Below are 23,290 nucleotides of genomic sequence, written 5' to 3'. Positions count from 1 at the left end.
CCCCTTCTCTAACCCTCTCATCACTACTCTCTTGGACTGACCACTTTCTGCTTTCCACTCACCTGAAACTCTGTCCCTCAGGCAAAACCCACCCCAGCACTGCCACCTACCTTCTCAGTCATTCGCCCCATGAAATTTGTCAGTGGATGCCTTTGCCTCTACTTTGTCTGATCTTCTTACTCCTGCAGGTGACTCACACTGACAGAGCCCTCTATAACCTGCATCTTATTATCTCGAACACTATAGACATCCTTGCCCCCGTCATGAGAATCTGTCTGAAGCCTACCTCCAAGTGCAACTCTTGGTACTGCTCTAACCTCACCACCCTGAAACGCAAGTAAGGGTGGCTGAGAGGAAGTGGAGAGCTTCGGGCGCATCCTCTGACAAACTGGCCTGCCGCCTGCTCCAAAGGCAATACAGACTCTGTCCTGTCCAAGAAGAGGGTTCACATCCAAGCCTGCGTCTCTGCGGTCTCTACTAACACGGCCAAATTCTCTAAAACTTGCAAGCAGCTGGCCAACCCTTTTGCAGTCTTCACTTCTCCTGTTCCCTCCCAGGTCCTCTGTTCGGCTCTCGCTTCTCACTTTCCTACTAAAACTCAGGCCATCCTATCCTCGCTCTCCTCTTCCTCTCCCTCTACCGCTCTCAGCCTCCCTCTGGCGGCCTCTCCCTCTCCTCCTCTTTCTCTCCGACAACACCAGACGATGTTTCTAGACAAGTCCGATGTATGAAAGTGTTGTCCAAACAGGTGCTCCCATGCTCCTCCAGAACCATCAGTGACCACATTGACACCCTTGCTTCAGCCTTGGCCGATTTCTGCAATCACTTTTTCACCACTGGATGTTTCCCCCCTCTCCTCAAGCACTTACTTGTGCAACCCCTCCTCAAAAAGCCTTTGGCCGACTCCTTTCCTGGGCAAACTTCTGGAAAAGCTGGCCATATCCCAGTTCACTCTCCACACTGAATTCGTTGTTGTCTCCATGACCATCAGTCTGTCTTCAGAGCAGCCAGAGGCACAGAAACTGCTCTCCGGAACACCCATGAAGAAATGCTAGCTAATCTTGACACCAGCTTTTACTTCTGTCCACATCCTCCATGACCTTTCCTCTGCTTTTGACACAGTCAATCAAGTCATCCTGATCAATCGACAGAGCCAGGGCATCACCAATCAGGCCCTGGAGTGGTTGACTTCCTTCCCCTGCACCGACCCGACCCAGCTGAATCTTGAGTCATATCTCTCCACCAGCTCCCTCTCCACATGTGGTGTTCCCCAGGGCTCCATCCCCTCACCCTGGCTCTTCAATGTCAAATTGGCCCACCTGATCTCTACCTTCCCCTCTAACTTTGTGTTATGCGGATGACACTCTGCTCTCTTTCAGGCTCCCCTCAGCCTCCTCTCCTTTCTCATTCCAGACTGTCTATCTGCAATTTAGGTTTGTTGCCCCTCTAATGATCTCTGCCTTAATGCCAGTAAAACGGAGATCCTTCTCATTGGGGCCACCTGCTCCCGCTTTCTCTCACTCCCTCTCTCTCTCTCTCTCTCTCTCTGGACGCCCTCCATGGACCCTCTTCCTTTTCATTCCTGTGAGGCAAAAACCCCTGGTGTCATCTTAGACTCCACTCTCTCCTTCTCTCCTCGCAGGCCCACTCCCAGCTGCACCTCCTCAGAGGTATTCTTCCTTTTCTGACTTTGCCCATGAATCTCACTTTCTCCAGAGCCCTGGTTCTCTCTAGGCTGGACTACTGCAACAACCTCTTTCTCAATCTGCCTTCCTCTACTCTATGCCATCTGCAACTAATCCACAACATGACTGCGAGACTTATCCTTGGCCTCAAGCTCAGGACGGTTATCTCTCCAGCCCTGAAATATCTCCACTGGCTGCAAGGATCAAGTTCAAGACCCTCTGTCTGCATCGTCCTCAAAACTTTCTGGGACCGGGGCCTGCACTATATCCAACTCTCCCATCCAAAATACCTTCCTTCTCGAGCCCTTTGCTCAGCCACCTACAACTCTGAGGGTCAGATGCTTCTCCAGGCATAGTGTGGGGGGTAGATCTCTTCTCTGCAGGTGCCTCTCTTTGGAATGGCTTCCCTGCACCCCTCACACTTTACCCAGACCACCTGAAGCTTTGGAAGCAGCCCAGGACCTTCATTTTCTCCTCTGCTTTCTCTCTCTCCCCTCCCCTGCTGACCTACCTGTCTGCTGCGCCGACTGTTTGCTTGGCTACCCTGAGAGTCTCACTAGGTACCAGGCTCCTCCTTGATCAGTCTCCCCTGAACTGCCTCCGGGTCTACCGCACACTTAAGGAATGTAGCTGTAACCCCTACAGTGCCCTGCCTCCTTGTATTTACCCAGAGCCGTGCTGCACTTACCCGGAGCACTGCTCCCGGATCTTTTTCTCCCTCTCCCTCCCTCCCTCTCCCTCCCTCCCCCTCCCCCTCTCTCTCCCTCCCTCTCCCTCCCTCCTCCTCTCTCTTCCTCTCTCTCTTCTCTCCCCTGCCCCTGCCCCTGCCCCTGCGTTGGCGCACTTGCACGATCTGAATAACACAAGGCCTAGTAAGATCGGTTGTCTTGTCCTCCCTGTGTCTTCCCTCCTTGTCTTGTCGTGCCTAGAAACAATTGTGTACATGCGTGTTATTAATGACATAAGGCAGAACTCTCGATGTAAAACTACAGTTTATTATTTGGGTGGAGGTATGCAGACAATCCTGGAGCAAGGTTGTTTTTAGCTAATATCAATGAAGATACATTTCCAGATGGGGAGATTAATTACATTTTGGTGATTTTAGGAACAAGTGGAAACTTTGACACATTTACTTCTTCATTGTTCCCATACACTTTAATGAGAACAGAGATTTATGGACAATGTTAATTATATAGGAACTCTAGGAACATCATTATTTTGGTTATTTATTTAGGTGACAGATCTCGATCACTGCTACAAAGAGGGCGAATGGGAAAACATTTTAAAACCATTAAGAAATACATTTTCAGATTGGAAATGTCACAATGCAATTTTGCTCTATTAATTTGAACTATTGTGTTAATGTTATAAATATGTAGATTTGCATGCGTTTCTGTGAAAGTTTTTAAAAAGAAGCATGTCAACGTAAACATTAAAAATACTTAACTATAAAATCGAGGTTGCAGGGATTAGTTTAGTTTAGTTTATTATTTGATAATGCGCACAAAACCCAATGGTAGCCGGGCGCAGCAGGTACAAGGTTACTTAAGCTTAGGTTACATGCATATGGACGATAGGAGACGTATCCAAAACAATACATATATGTCAGTACAACAGTAGAGATGATAGCTAACAAGTTTACAATGTTTAAGGGTACATGTATGCAGAAAGATAAGGGCTGAGTGGTCATGGAACCGGGTTTCAGGAATATCACGACCGTTAGGTGCAACAAGGTTAGTTGTCGTTGGACCAGAGCCAGTTTTTTACCTCGCTTCTGAAGCTGGAGTAGGATAGGTTTGCTCTTAATGCAGAAGGCAGTGCATTCCAAGCCTGGGCGGCTCTAACAGGGAAGCTTGCTCCGCCTGCTTTGGATCGTCTATATCTAAGAGTTTCCAGCAAGAAGAGGGTGGAAGCTCTGGTGTAGTGGCTGGACGATTTTCTAGTCAGTCTGGCCGAGATGTAGGGAGGTGCTGTGTTGTTAATCCCTTTGTGTGTGAGAGAAAGTGTCTTGAGGAGGACTGTCGCTGATTTTGAGCCAGTGGTGGTCTTTCCTGATGTTGGAGATATGTGCTCTACGGGGTATGTCAAGGGCTGCTCGAAGAGCGTTATTTTGAAGGATTTGCATTTTATTTATGATGGTTTTATTAGCTCCTGCATAGAGGGCGTTACAATAGTCCAGCTTCGACATTACTAGTGTGTTAGCTAGCATGATGCAGTTAGTTTTAGAGAGGTAAGGTCTGCAAGTCCTGATTAGTTTGCAGGTGTACGCTGTCGAGGATGCCAGGGTATTGATTTGTTTTTTGAGAGATAGAGTGGAGTCGAGGTAAAAGCCTAGTGTTTTTACCTCGGTCGCCACCTTGATTGTATTACCATCTATGTTGAAATTGCGATAATTGGCGCTGAGTTTTTTTAGGGAGGAGTCGGAGCCCAGGATCAGTATCTCAGTTTTGTCATCATTTAGGCAGAGGCCGTGGGAGGCCATCCATGCCTGAATGAGGAGGTAGATTTTGTTTACTAGAGCTGTGTCTTCGACAAAATTGCTTGATAAAGGTATGAGAATCTGCGTGTCGTCCGCATAGTTGGTATAGGTTACCCCTAATCTGTCAAGTTTGTCGAAGAGTGGCTTAGTGAAGATATTATACATAGTTGGGGAGACACATGGGCCTTGTGGGACACCACAAGTGATTTGGATTGGGTCAGCTGCAGCTACAGGGGAGAACACTCATCGTACGGTTGGCTAGGAAGGATTGTACCCATGCTATAGCTTCACTTGAGAAGTGAGCGGCGGACGCTAAGTGGTTGCATAATACTGCATGATCCACCAGGTCGAAGGCCGCTGATAGGTCAAGGAGGAGGAGCATAGCTGTTCTACCTTTATCCTTCAACTCGTCGATTTGGGTCTTAAGGTCAATTAGGGCCGTTTCAGTACCGTGAAGTGGTCTGAAGCCCGATTGCCGTGAACCTAATAGCTGGTGTGACTCCAGATAGTTTTGGATCTGGAGGTATGCTACTCTATCGATGATTTTAAGGAGAAACGGGACCGTAGTAATGGGCCTGTAGTTAGTGGGGATAGGTGGGTCAAGTGTCTGTTTTTTGAGTAAGGGCAGTACCCAGGATTCTTTGAGGTTAGTAGGTACAGTACTTGTATTGAAGGATGCGTTAATTAATTTCGTGATGAAGGGTGCTAGATCTCTGGCTGCATCCTTGATGATTTGCGCAGGGCAGCTGTCGCCTTGGCAGTTTGATGGTTTAAGCGATAGAATAACCTTTTCAGTTTCCAGTATAGAGATGTTAGTAAACCTGAAGGGATTACTATTGCTTTGGGTGGATATACAGGGTGTTGCTTTCAGTGGGTTAGGAGGAGTTCCACTAGGGCTCAGGGAGGCTTTTTTCTTTGCAATTTTAGATTGAAGGGTTGCAATTTTGTTAGCCAGGGCATTTTGGATGCTAGTGCACCACGGTTTGTCGTTGGGGACATTGTCTGTGGGGGCAATTGGGTTTTCCAATTCCCGGAGAATAGTGATGAGTTCTTTAGAATTCGAGTTGGCTTTGCTTATTCTTTCATTAAATGAGTCTTTTTTAGTTTGAATTATTTCCTTCTTGTAACTTTTTGCAAAGTTGGCAAGTCTGGTTTTATTGTCAGCAGAGGGAGTGTGCCTCCAGATAGCTTGGAGTTTGCGTTTTTGGATACGCATTTCTTTGAGTTGGGGGGTGAACCATGAGTTAAGGTGAGCTTCACGTTTACTTTTTTGGAGTTTGATAGGGGCAATCAAGTCTAGAGCTTTGGTCATGGAATTGTTAAATGCCTCAACTAACTCGCTAGGATTAGATTCACTGGCACTAGGGGAGAGAGCTGGTAGGAGTAGTGGGAGAAGTTTTTCAGCCGTGATTTCTTTTTTACTTCTCGTTGGCATGGGGGGTACTATTTTATTCTTATTAGGTTTGGGGGGCTCTATGCTGGCTGTGAAGCATATAAGATAGTGGCCCGTCCATATTTGTGGTAGAATACTAGAGAGAGTGATGTCACAGTTGTGGTTGGCTATCCAGTCTAGTGTACATCCTTTTATGTGAGTAGGAGGTAGGACTTTTTGGGTAATGTCATGATTGACTAAAATAGTTTGGATAGATTGGGCTTGTTTATCCTCAGCGTCGTTAAAGCCTAGGTTGAAGTCACCTAGTAAGAGGAGCTGGTGGAGTCTTTAATGCTGTTAGTAAGGAGACTGGATAGGTCTTCCTCGAAATTGCCTAGTGGGCCTGGAGGTCTGTACACTAGGAGTATCGTTAGTGTGCTGTTGTTAGAGATCGGTATTTTAGCTGAGAGAAGTTCGCAGGATGTAATTGGTGGGTGTGGGGTCAGTCTAGCAGCTAACTGAGTTTTGGTTATAATGGCCAGGCCGCCTCCTTTAGTGTTAGGTCGGTCGACTCTTAGGATGTTGTAATTGTCCGGTATAGCGGTCATGAGGGCAGGGCCAGCTGCATCGTGGAGCAAAGTTTCGGAAACAGCAAGGATATCTAAATTGTCCATAGCCAGTAAATCAGCTATTTCGGTATTGTGAGCTATAAGGGACCTAGCATTAATAAGGGCTCCTGATAAGGTGGGAGTTGTAGTGGTGCCTTTGACAGCACTTAGACTGAAGTAGTTGGGTCTCCTCTGTTTGTGATATGGGTCACCTTGTAGTTCAGGATGATTTACCGTCACTGAGGCTGGGAGGTCAGGATTAATGGCGGTGCGTGTAGGGGCTGGTGGACTGGTTCTTTTGTTTTTAATGTCATAGAGTCGGGGCAGCCTAGCTCTAAGTCGCAGGTTTCTCTCATGTAGATTGCATGGGGTGGTATTGGTGATGGCCATTATGGTGGTGATGGTTAGGATGGTCCAGGCTATGCACCAGGATGTGTATAGACAGCAAGTCTGTAGTGTGTGCATAATGGGCGAGAGTGACACAATGGCTGGTATATTAAACTAATCCCGTAGGGACTGCGGTACAATTATGGTGATGTTTTAGCACCAAAGTTAGTGGCGATTAGGGCAAGAGGGTCACTATAGAAGGTGCAACTTAATTACTGAAATACAACCGGGCACCATATGCTAGGAATATTGTGGAGACAGGCAGGGCAGAATCAGGTTTGCTAAGGCAATGTGTCGCAGGCAGGAGGCGTGTCGGGGCAGAATATAAGTATGGGCAGGTGCGAATTTCTAAACAGTGTGCAAATTGGGGCAATTTCAATTGTCTACACAGAGCATACAAGTATGTGCAGTTTCGAGTTTCTAAGGAGTGCGCAAATTAAGGCAATTTCAATTGTCTACAGAGCATACAAATGTGTGCAGATTCGAGTTTCTAAGCAGTGTGCAAATTAAGGCAACTTCAATTGTCTACAGAGCATACAAGTATGTGCAGATTCGTTTTACTGACAGTATAGCATATGCTACAAAATCAGGGGTAAGCAATGTACCGTAGGTAAGTTCTCTTTGGCAGCAAATGGAATCCTAATGGACATATTTAGATCCACTGGGGGTAGCTTAGGGTGATCAAACACTGGGCATGGGTGCCTCGTAGATGGTGCGCACAGATCAAGCAGCGGGCAGTCCGGTCACGTTGTTGGGCCAGTTTAAGGGGATGGCTTACACAGGCTGAATGATCATAGCACAGCAGTGCAAGTTGTGATGTGTAGCGCGCAGTCTATGGTGTGTGTGGCTTGACTGAGTATAGACGCGCTCGGTTGGAGAGAAAGGTTACCTCTTTGAATGGGATCCGGCATACGATCGGCATCGAACAGGCATAAAACAGGCAACAGCCTTAGTTCCTTTGGGCCTTGGTGAACGTGGGCCGGCTTCACCTGCCGGCGCCCAATAGACAATAAGATTGGTCAGTAGCCAATCAGCGGGTGGCGATGGCTTATGCTGGGAGCCTGGGTAGGCAGAAGAGGTTCCAAGAAACAGTGGGCGGCCATTTTGGAGAGGGGAAGTTCCTCGTGTACCGGAATGGAAACAAAATGTACACAAAGGAGCTTCTCAGTGCCTAGTGAATCTAGGCATGCGGTTTTCTTGGCAGGGCGTTCAGGTGCGGTCGAGTGCAATTAAGGAAAGAGAAAACTGCATTTTTCGAAAAATAGCGCACGATGCCAGCGCTTACCTAAATATTGTTCATGTGTTAGCATTTTGAGTTGTGATTAGGACTGCGTGCATGCCTTTTTACTGACGTCTCAGGGGGTGCGTCTTTACTCCTCACCTCTTACTCTTAAAAAGGAACCAGCTGGTAACAGTCATACACACATGGGATACATTACTAACCGTAATCGTATTTCTGATGCTTGTATCTGCTTAGATTCACATGCTGTGCATAGGCCGACATCTAGTGGAAGCTGCAGAGTATTAGTTTGTTTTTCGAAACTCGAAAATGGGCATCGACACAGGGCGTGCCAGTAATACTATCCCTAGTGTGACGTCCACTGTACCCAAGATCCCTCACGTGTCTAGGATCCTCAGATTGTATTTTTTCTGACATGAGGTAGCATGAGTACAGATAATCCAAGCAGATAGATAGAAAGGTAAGACTACAAGCAACCATGCACCTTCTCTCAGAGGGGAGGAAGGGTGGGTCGCATGTGAATCTAAGCAGATACAAGCATCAGAAATACGATTACGGGGAGTAATGTATCCCTTCTTAGGCTTGTGGAATCTGCTTAGATCACATGCTGTGCATAGATTAGCAAGCAGTACCTGAAGAAGGTGGTGGGATGTGAGAAGGGTCATGAGCAAATAAGTGTCTTAGAACCGCTTGTCCCACTTGTGTATCTGCCTTGGAATGGGTGTCAATGCAGTAATGCTGAGTAAAAGTGGGAATAGAGCTCCAAGTAGCTGCTTTGCAAATGGTGTCAAGGGGTACATTTGCAATGAAAGCCAGAGTGGCCCCAATGCCTCTAGTAGAGTGGGCTCTTGGCGTGAAAGGCAGAGTTCTTTCAGAGAGTGAATAACACAGCTGGATACAGTTAATAATCCACTTCGAGATGGCACCTTTAGAGACGCGATTCACCTCTCTGCCTGTAGCTACGGAGACAAACAGTTGATCTGATTTTCTTAGCGGTCTGGTCTTATTTACATAGTAGAGGACCGCCCTACGCACATCTAGGGTGTGTAGTTTCACCTCTGCCGAGCTTTAAGGGTCCTGGAAGAAAGCCAGAAGCTTGATGGACTGGTTTACGTGGAATTTAGATATAAACTTAGGTGAGAACCTAGGGTGTGTGCGTAAAACCAGTTTGTCTTTATAGACAGTAAAGAAGGGATCCTGCACTGACAGAGCCTGAATTTCACTGACCCTTCTTATAGAAGTAATAGCTACTAAGAAGGCCGTTTTATAAGTCAGGTGTTTGAGACTGCTTTTATGCATGGGCTCGAAAAGGGGGTTCCATGAGCTTAGATAGCACCACATTAAGGTCCCACCCTGGTGGTGGGTTTGAAATAGGAGGGTGAAGTCTCTTTACTCCTTCCATGAAGGCTTTAACTACTGGTACTTTCCACCACGAGACCTTGTTATGGGAAGTGGTGTATGCCGACAGGGCTGCCAGGTGTACTTTCAGTGAGTTAAAAACCAATCCTGCGTCTAGCAGGTGGAGCATGTATGTAACAATAGTGGAAGGAGTGCAATCAACTGGGTTGATTTGTCAACTCTGGCACCAGATGACGAATCTCTTCCACTTGTCAAAGTAACAGTGCCTTGTGTTTGGTTTCCTAGATTCCTTTAGGATGTCCATACACCTCTGTGGTAAATTGAGATGTCCAAACTCTATGACCTCAGGAGCCATGCTGCCAGGTTCATTGAGTTGGGTTGCTGGTGCACTGTTTGACCTTGGTACTGGGACAGTAGGTTGTACCAGGCTGGAAGTTTGATGGGCTCGCACACCGCCATCCTGCGCAGGTGTGGGAACCACGGTTGTCTTGCCCACATGGGAGCAACTAGGACGAGCGTCATCGACTCTGTTCATCTTGTTCACCACCTTCCTGATGAGGAGTTGGTGGAAAAGCGTACGCAAACATCCCTGACCAGTTCGTCCACAGGGCGTTCCCTTGGGAGTCTGATTGGGGGAACATGGATGCAAATCCTGGGCATTGTCTGTTTTCGCTTGTGGCGAATAAGTCTACAGTGGGGAAACCCCACTGAGAGAAGATATTTTCTACGACCTCTCTGTGTAGAACCCATTCGTGTTCCTCTGGGAGGGAGTCTCTGCTCAGAGCATCCGCTAGGGAATTGAGCTCCCCTGGAACATGTTGTGATGACAGGAAGATGTTCCGTCTGAGTGCCCATATCCAGATTTTCTGGGCAAGCTTGGACAGATTTGGCGAGCGAGTCCCTCCTTGCTTGTTCATGTAGAACATGGCTGTTGTGCTGTCCGTCCGGATTTGCACTGATAGGTTTAGTAGGTGGGGCTCGAACGCTTGAAGCGCTCTGAATACTGCCAGAAGCTCTAGCAGGTTGATGTGGTTCTTGGCCACTGAGGGAGACCAGAGACCCTGAGCTGTGTGGTGGAGATGGTGAGCTCCCCACCCTGTCAGACATGCATCGGTAGTGACTACTGCCTGTACTTCGGGATCGTAAAAGGGTTTTCTCTGTGCAAGATTCTCTCTTGTCCACCAGTGAAGGCTTTGTACTAGTGTTGGCGAAACGACCACTAGATCGTCCCACTGACCACTTGCCTGAGACCACTGTTTCGCCAACCATTCCTGCATGGGACGCATGCGCAGGCGCGCGTGGGGGACCAGGTAAATACATGATGCCATCATGCCCAGTAAACGCATTGCTTTGCATACCGTTATTTGGTGACCGGACTGATATTGCGGAATTTGCAGTAGTATATTCCGAATTCTTTCCTCTGAAGGAAATGTCAACCCCTCTTGAGTATCTAGGATTGCTCCGAGGAACTGTTTGGAGGCGCTTGGCACCAGGCTTGACTTTTTCTCGTTGATTGAGAAGCCTAATTCGTGGAGGTCGTCGATAGTCCTTTCAATGTTTGTCCTGCAAATTACTGGGGGTTTCCCCCGTTATGAGCCAGTCGTCCAGATAAGGGTACACCGGGATTGCCTCCCTGCGTAGGTGTGCAGCCGCCACCGCCAGTACCTTGGTGAATACCCTTTGTGCTGAAGCTATCCCGAAGGGCAGTACCTTGAATTGGTAGTGCCGACTGTCCACCTTAAAGCGCAAGTACCTTCTGTGCGCTGGGAACATGGAAATATGAAAATAGGCATCTTTCATATCCAAGGTTGCCATCTAATCCCCCTTTTATAGGAGGGGGATTACCTCTTGTAGCGTAGTCATACGAAACGTTTGGGGCTTGACATACTTGTTGGCAGGCCGTAAGACCAATACTGGGCGCATTGTCAAATCTTTTTTTGGCACAAGGAAGTAAGTTGAATAAATACCCTTGTTTACCTGGTGTCCCGGGACGAGTTATATCGCGTCCTTTTCTAGCAGAATGGCGATCTCCTCGAGGAGAATCTTCTGATGTTCTAAAGAGTGTACTCTTTGTCGTGGAGGATGGTTCCGGGGACGCTGCAGTAGCTCTATACAGTACCCTGTGGATACTGTTGACAGCACCCATCTGTCTGATGTGATCTCTTCCCAAGCCTGGGTGAAGTTGGAAATGCGTCCCCCTACTGGGGTTGCGTGAGAAGGGACCCTGAACTGAGCGTCACTGCTTTGGTGGAGGCGTGCCGCCTCCTTTGCTGGGGCTGCCTCTGCCTCTACCACGACCTCTCCTATTACCCCTGCCATAACCCTGGGTAGACTGTTGGCTGTTCCACTGTGTACCCTGCCCCTGGGAATAGTTAGATCCTCTCTGGGAATTTTGGCCGCGTGGGCGACGAAAATTACTATTCCCTCTCTGGTTAGGCAGTTTATTGGTTAACTGGCCAAGGGACTTGAGTGTCTCGTATTCGTCCTTGGCATTCTTCAGTGCGTCCTCGACCGCCTTACCAAACAACAGATCGGCTTCCACCGGTTTGTCCAACAATGATGCCTGGGTTTCTGCCTTAAAACCAGACTGCCGTAACCACGCATGTCTCTTGATAACAGTGCCTTCTGCTATCAATCTGCCTGCGTTGTCCGCGGTGTCAAAGGTTGCTTTCAAAATGCAACCAGACACGGCTCTACCCTCTGTGGAAATCCGAGCTAACTGGCCCTTTAAAGGTTCCGGAGCAGAGGCTATGAGTGACGTCACTTCTTCCCACTGATGGCAGTTGTAGCTGGCCAACAGGGTGGTGGAGTTTGCAATCCTTGCTTGGTAGGCGGACGTTGAGGCTACTTTCCTGCCGAAACCATATAGTTTTTTGCTCTCCTTGTCTGGAGGAGCTTCGGACGATGACAAGGGTGTTCCAGCCCTCTTACGAGTGTTAGTGACAACTAGGGAGTCTGGCTTCAGATGTCCTCTTATATAGTGAGGGTCAGACTGGGCTGCCCGGAAAAGTTTTTCAACCTTGGGATTGACTGCTCTGGTGAGGTTCGGGTTCACCAGGGACGGGTCTATTCTTCGCTGAATGGACTTAAGGATAGGGATGGTCTGGGCAACAGGCCTCCTTTCTCCCACTAACTCCTCGGCGAAGTCCCTCTCCTCCTGGACACCGTGGGTGTCAATATGGAAATGTTCTGCTGCACGTGCGAGAACCTCGTTTAGGATGGGTTGGTTATCGACAGGGGAGTCGGTAACCGGGGCTTCGTTTTCTACCGGGGAATCTATTCTGTAGGTTTCAGGGTCTTCCTCTTCCTCTACCTCTACTTGGTCCTCATCATCCCCATAGTAGCCGGTCCCGGTTTGCTCTTCTGCCATGCCAAATTCATGGTCCTCACCAAAGGAAGCCTCTCCTTGATACAGTGAGTATGGTCGTACCTCGAAGGGGTCTGTAGACCTCATCAGTGTCTCAAACCGGGGCTTCTTACTCGGGGGGACAGGGTCGTTAGAGCCTGAGGGTGTCGCCCCTTGTGGATCATACAAAAGGAAATGGTCTGGATTTTTATCGTAAAAGTCACCCAAAGAAGACATCCTTGACATGACCCTATCTAGGTCTTCACTCGACCATTTTTTGGAACTGGGAATGACTCTCTCAGCAAGTCTCGGAGATTTATCTTGAGTAGATTTGCTGGTTTTAGACATATCAGCAGACCTGGTCTTGTCTGTCCCCCCTCCCCGTGAGTGGAAAAGTGTTTTCCCTGTCCTTTTGTGGCTCCGGAGGTTTTCGACGCCTGGCGTCGAGGATCGGGGGTAGAGTCCCTGTCCTTCGAGCGTGGGGCCTTGCTGATCTTGCCTGCGGGCTCCGACTCCTGGAGTGTGGCCTGGGGGTGGAAGTCGTCTTCGTCCTCCGACGATCGAACTTCTGTTAGCCTAGGGAGCGAGGCACTCTTGGCAAGAGTGGATGATTGCCTGGAGTCATGCGGCGATCTCGATCGAGAACGCCCAGAGGACACCGAATCGGACCGTTCTGTTTGTGCCTCCTTCCGAGAACTCGACGTCGTCGAGTCTCGGTTGGACTTTGTGTGTTTAGTGTGTGTGGTGTGTGTGGTGTGTAAAGCGCTTGTGTCGCCGGGGGTCTTCCCCATGGCCGCCCTGCCGGATGACCTTCCGAGGTCGGGGACCTGCGCTCGGCTGTCTTTTGACGCCGTAATGCCCTCGCCGTCCGAAAGTACGGCGTCGCTGCTGTCGCTGAAGGTGCCCTCCGCTGCCATGGCCGCCTGCCTGGCGTGTGTTAAGACGGATTTCTGAACTCTGTCCTGGTGGCGGAGAAGTTCAGAAGGCCAACCTAATTACTTGGAACAGGGTAACCTCTGGACGAGCCAGACCAATCAAGGTAGCGATAGCGGCGGTCAAGACTAGGTCTCAAGAGGGGTGAGGGTGACTGAAAGCCCGCAATGAGCACACAAAGCAAGATCACTTACAAACTACTCCAAACAGTTGTTATATCAAAAATATATACACATTTATTTTAAGGCCTTTAAAACAATGACCGTAGCGAGAAAATCACAATATCACAATATTAAGCCAACACATACCATATCAACACAATATATATACAAATACGACAGTCGCAAGCGTTATATGCACGAAAGGTGTAGTCCACCTGTAAGGGAAGGAAAACAGGCAGTGCGATACAATGCTTTAGACTCAGTTCGCCTTCAGAGGCACCTAACTAGATGGAAGTCCGAGCCCTGCGAAGAGTGGAGCCTTGTGCTCAAAGTACCTGCACGCGCTGGGGCCAACGGGCAAAAGGAGAAGCTCTTCGAAGGAAGTCAGGCAGTTCAGTTTAGTGCTTACAGAAGAAGAACAAGTTCCGCGACTCAAGCGCAGCCTCCACAGTGGGCAGAAGCAGAGCGCGAGTACGGCAAAAGGGTGCTGTTTTACACAGTGGGGAAAAGCAATGGGCTACTGCAGGAGGGCGACCAGATCCTAGGTAAACTACTCACCGGTCCCTGATGCAAGCAGACCCAGGCTTCTCCGCGTCAGTTTCAGCAGCTGGCAGGTTCAGAAGAGCAGGGAACGCCTCGTCGTCGTGTTGAGTAAAAAGACGTCCCAATCGAAGAAACCTGCACAGTTTTGTCACCACAGCAGGGCAACGGAGTGGCCGTGTGTATCTGAGCCAAATGTACACTACTCACTTCCGACCTGGGAACGCCAAGTGTACGAAGCGTGTGAGAGTGACAAGGACTCGAAATACTACACAACCTGGCGGCGGTTACAGAGCAAGACTCCCGTGTAAACTGGTCAGTCAACTGGATGGCCCAGAGACGCTTCCGAAGGCTTACTGGCAGGAGATGGTGAAGATGCCGAGAATAGCTGTTCCCGCTATTCCAAAGGGTCGAAGTACCAGTACAGGCCTTCTGGTTCGATCAAAGGTGAAAAGGGTTTCACAAGGCGACAGCAGTGCAGAGGAGGAGTCCTTCAGCGGATCACCAGCGATTCCTCGGTCCAGCCTCTTGGTTGCAGGATACTTGGCTCCTGTATTCCTTCGTTCGTGAGAACTCAGGAGATCGACATGGTAGTGGTGTTTCCAGCCCCCTCTTATCCAAGGTTCCCTTTGCGCCAAAACGGAGGGGACCCAATGGGAGATCGGCTCATCAACACACACACCATTCGTGGACCAATCACGGACCACGGTGGTCCCAGGCATTCACACCACCCTAGACTCTCTGGCACCCAGGATGTGTATTGGGACCAGACATCCCAGCCCACATCCTGGAGGCACACACAAGACATGTAGAAGCCCGCGAAAGCATCCGTGTTTCGCGGGAAAGTACATGCCCAAATAAGGAAGGCCCCGGGTCGGCTCGACCTGGGGAAGGTGAAGGGAGCAAGACGGTCAGCGGACAGGACAAAGGAGCCTCGTGGTCTGGCCATATTGGGAGCCAGGCCACCATTTTGGGTTAAGCGCGAGAAACGCTCTTAGAACGCCAAAAGGAGCTCAAAACACAAGAAAAACGATCGCTGCCACCATTCCCGTCCCTGAATTACTTGCACCGATCAAATACAATCCTAAACGAGTATCTAGGGCCTGTAGAAGGCTAGAGACCCAAGAGAGCTGTAACTTAGCTTACAGTGCCCTCTTGTGTCATGTTGCACTAAAGCCGCAACATGATAAAAGAAACTACGGGAAACAGCGTTCCCCGGTACTGACTGTCTTAAGGGCATTTCAGTTTCCCCATAGGAAAGGAGCGAAAGCCCAGAGGAGTGCGGCAGAAGGCTGCACTTCTCTGGCAAAGTCAAGAACAAGGTGAAAAACAACAGCAAAAAGTTTAGGGGTTGCCACATGGAAGGAAAATTACCTACAATTACGAAATCTTTCCTAACAGCGTGGTGGGCCCAACGCTTCGTCGAACGGTCCTTAAGTGTATTAGGTTTAAACCTACTACACGCTCTGCAGTTCGCTTCGGGGTGGTACCTCGGCAAGAAGAGATTGCACGTGGCGTGCCTGTCGACCCAAGGGTATTTGCGATTGCACTTGGGGCAGAATTGGAAAGGGGTACCCCTCCATACGAACCTTGAGGCAGCGGGCTGTTAAGTGTAGGAAATGTATAAGGTGTACCTATATACCAAGAGTGTAGAGTATGTCCAACCCCCCACTCTCCCTACTTGAAGGGCCGAGGCCAGAGGACTTCCAAGGCCCGGGCCGAGGCCAGAGGCCTTCCGAGGCCCAAATCCGTCGTGCAGCAGCCGACGGTCGATTTCTTCTCCAGCCGGCGTCGAGTGTCGAAGTTCGACGTTGGAATGGGGAAGGATGTAAATAAATTCATATTTTAGCAAAAGTATGGCTAAGGCCAAGGGACTCCGCAAAATGCTTCCGACCAGTATGGCGGAAAAAAACAATCTGAGGATCCTAGACGCGTGAGGGATCTTGGGTACAGTGGACGTCACACTAGGGATAGTATTACTGGCACGCCCTGTGTCAAGGCCCATTGTCGAGTTTCGAAAAACAAACTGTAATATGCTGCACAGCATGTGATCTAAGCAGATTCCACAAGCCTCAGAAATTATAATTATATATATATATATATATATATATATATATATATATATATATATATATATTGCTATGTTTGCATGATGTAAGCATCAAAAATAGACTATGCCAAAAGCATCTACCTCAGAATGCCAGAATACCTCATGAGGAAGATACAATGAATACATAACTCAGGAGAAAGACTACTCGGACTCACTAGGAAAGAACACATCACCCCAGCACTAAGAACACTGCATTGGCTATCAGTCAAAAAACAAATGTTCAAAACTCTTTGCATAACACACAGAGTGGTCCATGGCCAAGGGGCAGAATTCATTCAGGAAAACTCACCATCTACAAACTAACAACCAAAACAGTAGGAAAAACAAACATTTGAGGAATCAGCATTCTCCTGCATAGCAGTGAAATTCTGGAGCTCGCTCCCAAAGGGTATGCCAACAGCAGAAGATGACATACAATTCAGGAAGCAATACAAAATAGGTCTCTTTAATGCACCAAGCTGAAGAAATCAGCAAAGAGAGAAAATCCACCACTGCAATGCAAGTAAACACTACGAAACTGGACCAAAGAAATATCCGACACTAAACAAAAGAAAAAAAGTAGATGGTTAACCCAGCGCAAAACAACCCAGACAACCCCCGACTAACCCTGCAGATAACTAACACTTTGCATACCCACCACCCAACCCGGAGCTTCACTGCAAAAATCCCAAACTACAAGCATTCTACTCTGCACATCCACATGCACATGAAAACACCCGTATACAACCACACACAACAACACACAATGTCAATCAACTAAAACCATACCAGTACACAGTGATTATTTTTTCTGAACTGAAGCTACCAACACAGCACATCAAAGCTCTCTTGTATTTGGCCTTCTCAACGCTACTAACTAGCCATCCCAACCCCCTTCCTTGTCCGGTCCGCCTGGAGGCCATGAAAAATGGCAGCGGTGCACGGTAGAAGTCACAATAACATAACATACTGCTTACTATATGTCATTCTAAATAAAAGAGGGTACTTATTTCAGTGTGCATGTGAAGTGGTTTTTTTTGGTTATCTATTTAGAGTAACTAACTATCCCACCAGCCTTCCTACCTCCCTTGAGTGAAGCCTGCCTGCTCGTCATAGCTACTAATAAACACACTTTGGTCTATCTTTTGGTTGTAACCCTGTGTATTCCTAGTATAGATTGTTTTACATGCCACATAAAGGGCTGTGCAAAAGTCTTGCTAACAATAATAATAACAGAGACATGTCTTGGCTACATCATCCTGGGCCAGCCTATAGCATGGCCCATATTTATTAGTAGATGCCTTTTTACAGCGCTCAGGATAGTTATTCATGTGAACTTGATTTTATACACAAAGGCTTCACCTGTGGCAATCAAGTCATGGTTTTGCAGACTGTATACAAAGTACTTTTAAATCCTACTTGATGAAAATGTATCTGCCCATTTCTAACAGGCAACCTACAAAACAGTAAATATGGATTTGCATAATTAACCAGTGGCTAGGGGACTCTGGGAATAAAAACCGATCCTGGTCTAGTTGTGTGGGGTCTACAGCATTCTTTCATTAAGCAAATAAAAATTGACCTTTAAAAAAGTTGTGCATTGCTTATACCATATAATTTCCAGATTGAACGGTGTAGAACATTGGATGGAGTATCCATATTTGGAAATAAGCAAATCGGTTTACTTCCATTCACAATATATTTGCATGATGGAGTAAAAAAAACAACAAGATAAAAACTGATGATAAAAACTGGAAATTGGGGCTGCTGAACGTATGGATGGGGACTTTATTTTTCATTAGCGCCAGTCTCCCTGCAAAGATTCAAATCTTGCCGATTATACGGTTTCAAGTTTAATCGCAGTCAAATCCCGAGAGAAAAAATAGTTAGCTACTTAGCAGATACTTACCAGCATTTCCACTGTAGCATCCTGCCCAACCACACTGCAGATATCTCCAAAATTGGCTGCACACACCTGGAAAAAAAGCATATCTTTTCAAGGGTTTTGAAAAAAGATACAGGTTTTTTTTTGTAAGAGCAAGTACTCTTAATCCACTTACAAGTATGCAGACACTGAAAATAGACTAGGAGGCTTTTTGTAGAGAAAACCGTACACAAGCCATCTCTAAACTGGCTACGCAAGAACAAGTCATACATCAAACCAGAAGCATTTTTGGTAATTTTAACGGGATCTGGAATCAATATCTTGAAATCAATGAGAGCTTAAATGGTGTGGAATGCAGACAATTTTTCTATACACATGAATGATAGTTTATTTTAAGTTTCTTTAGAAAATACATGGGCACTTAACATACATAAACAAAATGTGATTTCACTCTATGTATCTAAATATTTTCTATTCGTCATGCACTTGAACCAATCTTTACCTCTATGATAATCGACTATTATGCTCATGAAATATACAGTAGTTTGAAACAACTACACAATATCTTCCTTTCACTTCAGCAGAAAAGAGGTTGCCCACGGCAGTGCTGACGAGATGAGGGCCTGGAGGACCTACTAGGACATAACTGTAAGAATAACACCTAGTGAGAGGTGAACACCTAAAGAAATGTTATCCTTTGAGAAATGCATCCTTAAAGTATTACAGGGACTCCAATCTAAAGAACAGAAAATGCGACAACCTCTCCATCAGTGACAGAGCAGCCCTCAAATCTGTAAGTACCAATACAGAGCTAGTTATTAAGCCTGCAGATAGAGGATGGGGTATTATGGTCTTTACAACTGACCAGTACCAGAGAATGGTAACTATATTACATTATACAAAGATCCAAAAACAGATCAAACCAACTATCTCGTAGACCACCATGTATGGCCTCAGACAGAACTGGATCTCTAGGAACACAAATCGAATATCGTAATAATTTGCTGGGGCGGATCTGGCATCCTATGCAATCCCAAAAATCCATAAGGCCCAGAATCCCCCTGTGCAACCCATCGTTTCTGGATGCGGATCAATATTAGAACCACTGTGCAAATGTATTGATATTAAGGTGGCTCAGTGGTTTTAAAAAAAACAAGTCATATTTAAGAGACAAAATGGCGAACATTGAATGGTAGGAAGAAAAACATTTTGATCCTACAGAAGTAGTGTTGGTCACTTTGGAAATCAAGGACCTTTACACCAGTATCCTTGAACAACTAGCCATTGAGGGCAACCCGGAAAGAACAGATCATCATCATATACAGTAGGCTTTTAGTGAGTTGGTCGGTTCGGCAGCATGGGTTTGGATATTTATTATTATACAGAGCTACAGTCCGTTTTCCATACTTATGCTGCGTTATTTGTTTCTGTTGCGTCCTATCTGAGCGTTGTGGTGAGAAAAGCCTGATAAAACACCAAGAGATAAATTGTGTGATTGCTCAGACATAAGATATGCGCCATTAAATTTGACTCAAGTGTTGCTTTTTTATATTTATTCAGTACATCTTGTTAGCCCTCGTTAATGACACGTGTTTCAGCTTTTTACAGCGCCTTTCTCAGATCAGGGCTTATGATTTCTTATTTTGAATTTCAGATATATACAGTGTATAAGTTCAGTCAATGAGTATCAATTCAGACCATAGGTGAGAAAATCATATATAAATTAGCATAACAATGTTGCATCACATCATTATTTTAAAACAGAAAATATGAATCCATATAAATACATAACATAGAATGAGGTTTGGTGTAGGGGAGCATTGATTAGGATTAGTAAAATAACGGGCAAAAATGAAGAAAAGATGGACACAAATTAATTTGGTCATCTCCTTTTTTCTTAATATTCCAATTCAATTTGCCATAATTCAATGTTTGGCCATGATGTGGCAGAACCAAGGCAGGCGGGCCCACATCGGGGGACACCAAAATCATCCTGACTGGCACTAGGTGCATCTTGTGCACTATTCTGTTGAGCAGGGTAATTGGGGGGGCAGCAGGGGGGCTGGGGAGGGGGAAGCATAGACATTTCCCTGACCATGTTATCCAAAGACCGTTTCCCTCTACTGGTAGAGGGAAGTCTCTGCGGATTACGTCCAGCAGAAGATTGAGTTTCCCTGAAACATGTTGCGACAGGAGGAACATCTTGTGTTTGAGAGCCCACTTCCATATGTTCTGGGACAGTTTGAATAGCCCTAGAGAGTGAGCGCCTCCTTGATTGTTTGAGTAATACATGGCCGTAGTACGGTCCATGAGGACTAGAACTGTCTTCCCCTGGAGGTGTGTTTGGAAGGCCTTCAGGGTCTTGAACACTGCTAGCAGTTCCAACAGTTTATGTAATTGGATTCTACCACTGGGGATCACACGCCATGCGCTGTCTGTTGAAGGAGGTGAGCCCCCCCCCCGCACCCTTCAGAGATGTGTCTGTTGTGAGCGGCTTCCACTACAGGGGTGGAGAAGGTTTTCCCCTGCAGAAGGTTTTCCCTTGCCCACCACTGCAGAGACTGAACAAGGGCTGGCAAGACAACCACTAGATCATCCCACTGGCGGCTGGCCTGAAACAATTGGCTCGAGAGCCACTCTTGCATGTGGCGCAGGCAAACGTGAGGAACTAGGTGGTTGCAGGAGCCCATCATCCCGAACAGTTGCATGGCCTTGCATATGGTCACCTCGTGACTGGCTACATAGTGAGGGATCTGGAACAGCATATTCTGAATCCTCTAGTTGGAGGGAAAGACGAGGCAGTCTTTGGTCTGAATTAGAGCCCCCAGAAACTGACTTGGCTAGGGTTTAGACTGAACTATTTCTCGTTAATCAAGAAACCTAGGTTGAAGAGGAGATCTACCATCTTCTGGGTATTTGTTTGGCATGTTCCATACAAATCCCCTGTTATGAGCTTGTCGTCAAGGTAAGACTAGACTGGGATGGACTGTCTGTGCAGGTGAGCAGCTACTACCGCCAGTACTTTCGTGAACACCCATGGAGCTTAGGCAATGCCGAAGGGGAGAACATTGAACTGATAGTGGGTGTCTTCTATCATAAACCTGAGGTACTTTTGGTTCGCTGGCAACATGCATCTTTCATATCCAATGTGGCCATGTAATCCCCCTGCAGCAACAGTGGGATTACCTTCTACAGTGTTGTCATTCTGAATTTTTTTAAGGTTTGACATACTTGTTCGCTGGGCACAGGTCTAATACAGGGCACATGGTGAGATCCTTTTTAGGTACAAGAAAGTACACTGACTAAATACCCTGGTTTACCTGGTGAATGGGGACGACTTCTACGGTGCCCTTTTCCAGAAAAACCTGAACCTCTTCCAGCAGGATGCACAGGTTTTCGGATGACAGGCGCTTGCTCTTCGGTGGGTTGCATCAAGGTGGTCAGTGAAACTCAATGCAGTAGCTGTGGGTGACTCTTTAACACCCACTGGTCTGATGTGATCCCTTCCCAGGCGTGAATGAATGACAAGCGACCACCGACCGGGGAGGCATGGGAGGTGACACGAATCAGCAATCACTTTGAGGTGGATGCCGGGTAGCCTCTAGGAGTAGAGTTCGTGTCTCTACCCTTGCCTCTACGAGGACCTCTCTGTTGATACTGGCTGCTACCGGAAGAGCCTTGGCCGGAGGACCAGGGGGTACTTTGTGAGCCATATTGTCCATGGGGAGACCGGGAAAATGATTGTGCACGAAAGAAACGGCAGGAGTTAGAGCCTCCACATTGGTGGAAGGGCTTGGCTGTGTTCTGGCAGAGTAATTTCACGGTTTCGTGCCCCTTTTTGGCTGTCTGCACAGTGGCGTCAACCACTTTCCCAAAAAGGTTTGAGTCCTCGACTGGTTTATTGATGAGAGGACCGAGTTTTGGGTTTAAAGCCGGAGTTCTTTAACCAGGCGTGTCTCTTAAGTAAAGTCCCCAGCAGTCTCAGCAGCGTCCAGAGTATTTTTAAATACGTTGTGGGTAACCTGTCTGCCCTCAACCACGACCGCCAGCAGGCGTGATCGGGTGGGCTCTGAGAGCTCTTGAAGGCCATCCTCGACTAGGCCCCATTGGACATCGCTGTAGCTTGCCAGGAGAGTTGTATTGTTTGCGATCCTAGTAGAATAGGCCGCAGGGGCAGTGATTTGTTTACCAAGGGCATAACATTTCTTACAATCTTTATCTGGAGGGGCTTCCGCTCTGGACAGTGGAACCTGTGCCCTTTTCCTAGTGGTTGTAACCACCAGAGAGTCCAGTGTAGCATGACCCTGTATGTATAGTGGGTCGGAAGGTGATGGGCAGAATCTTCAGCCCTGGGGTTGACCGCACGTGAGAGAGACGGTGACAACAAGAAAGGAGCTAGGCGCCTCTTTATAGAATTGAATAAGGGGATGGGGTTTGACTAGGTGGAGGCTTCTCCTTAATGACATCCTCAACAAAGTCAGAGTCTGGGGCTGCCTCATGTGTTGCGATATGACAATGATCGGCCGCTCTTTTTAAAATAGCCTTGAACAACATTTGGTCATCTACAGGTGACAACTCCCTCTGTGGAGGTGAAGTTGGATTCTAGACAAATGATGTCCGAGTCAGAGGTATGTGTTGGTGATAGCCAAGGGCCCTGATCCCCTGACTGATCTTGATCTCAGTCTGGGTCCTGATCAGCTGTGTCCTGAGCAAATAGATTAATGTCCTCATAGGTATCCTCCTGCTCTGAGACATACAAGATATCCTCCTGGTGGCCTTGTGCAGAGATGGGAATTTGCTACAATTTATGAGGGCAGGAGTCCTCTTCCCTTGGTCTTTTGGGAGTGATGTAGTTGACGGAAAAGTCAATAATTAAGGCCATTCTGTCCATATACTTTTCAAATTTCTCCCTAGTCCATAGGGAAGATGCAGAAGGGCCTGGAGGTGTAAATGATTGCCCCGAAGAGGGGGATTTGCCTAATAAAGCCTTTGAGAGAGGTTCACGACGAGAGGGGGTGCGCCCTTGTGCTCAGTAGCTGCCGAAATAATAGCTGCAAGGCTTTTGCAGATTTTCTGCGGTTGAATGGAAGGTCTCGACGTGCCTGATGGCGCTGTCGCGATCGGTGACTCCGAGGCCTTAAGTGCTTGTGCGCCCTTGGACGGTGTTGAGGACCGTATGTTTTTTGGGGTGAACAGCCTTTCAAAA

General features: G+C 47.4%; 1 protein-coding gene across 10 annotated transcripts in view; it reads right to left on the bottom strand.

Annotated features, from left to right (window-relative positions):
* PPP4R1 (protein phosphatase 4 regulatory subunit 1) overlaps window positions 1-23,290 on the bottom strand; it is a 1,265,416-nt gene that overhangs the window by 773,466 nt on the left and 468,660 nt on the right. For all 10 annotated transcript variants that reach the window (XM_069613385.1, XM_069613380.1, XM_069613382.1 and 7 more), the window contains one exon: window positions 18,109-18,174. In XM_069613385.1, coding sequence (XP_069469486.1) covers window positions 18,109-18,174 — 66 coding nt within the window. The remainder of the gene's footprint in view (window positions 1-18,108; window positions 18,175-23,290) is intronic.

The sequence above is a fragment of the Ambystoma mexicanum genome, chromosome 5p (assembly GCF_040938575.1).
Source record: "Ambystoma mexicanum isolate Mex_15411 chromosome 5p, UKY_AmexF1_1, whole genome shotgun sequence".
Taxonomy (NCBI): Eukaryota; Metazoa; Chordata; class Amphibia; order Caudata; family Ambystomatidae; genus Ambystoma; species Ambystoma mexicanum.
This window is presented reverse-complemented; position numbering and strand designations above follow the sequence as displayed.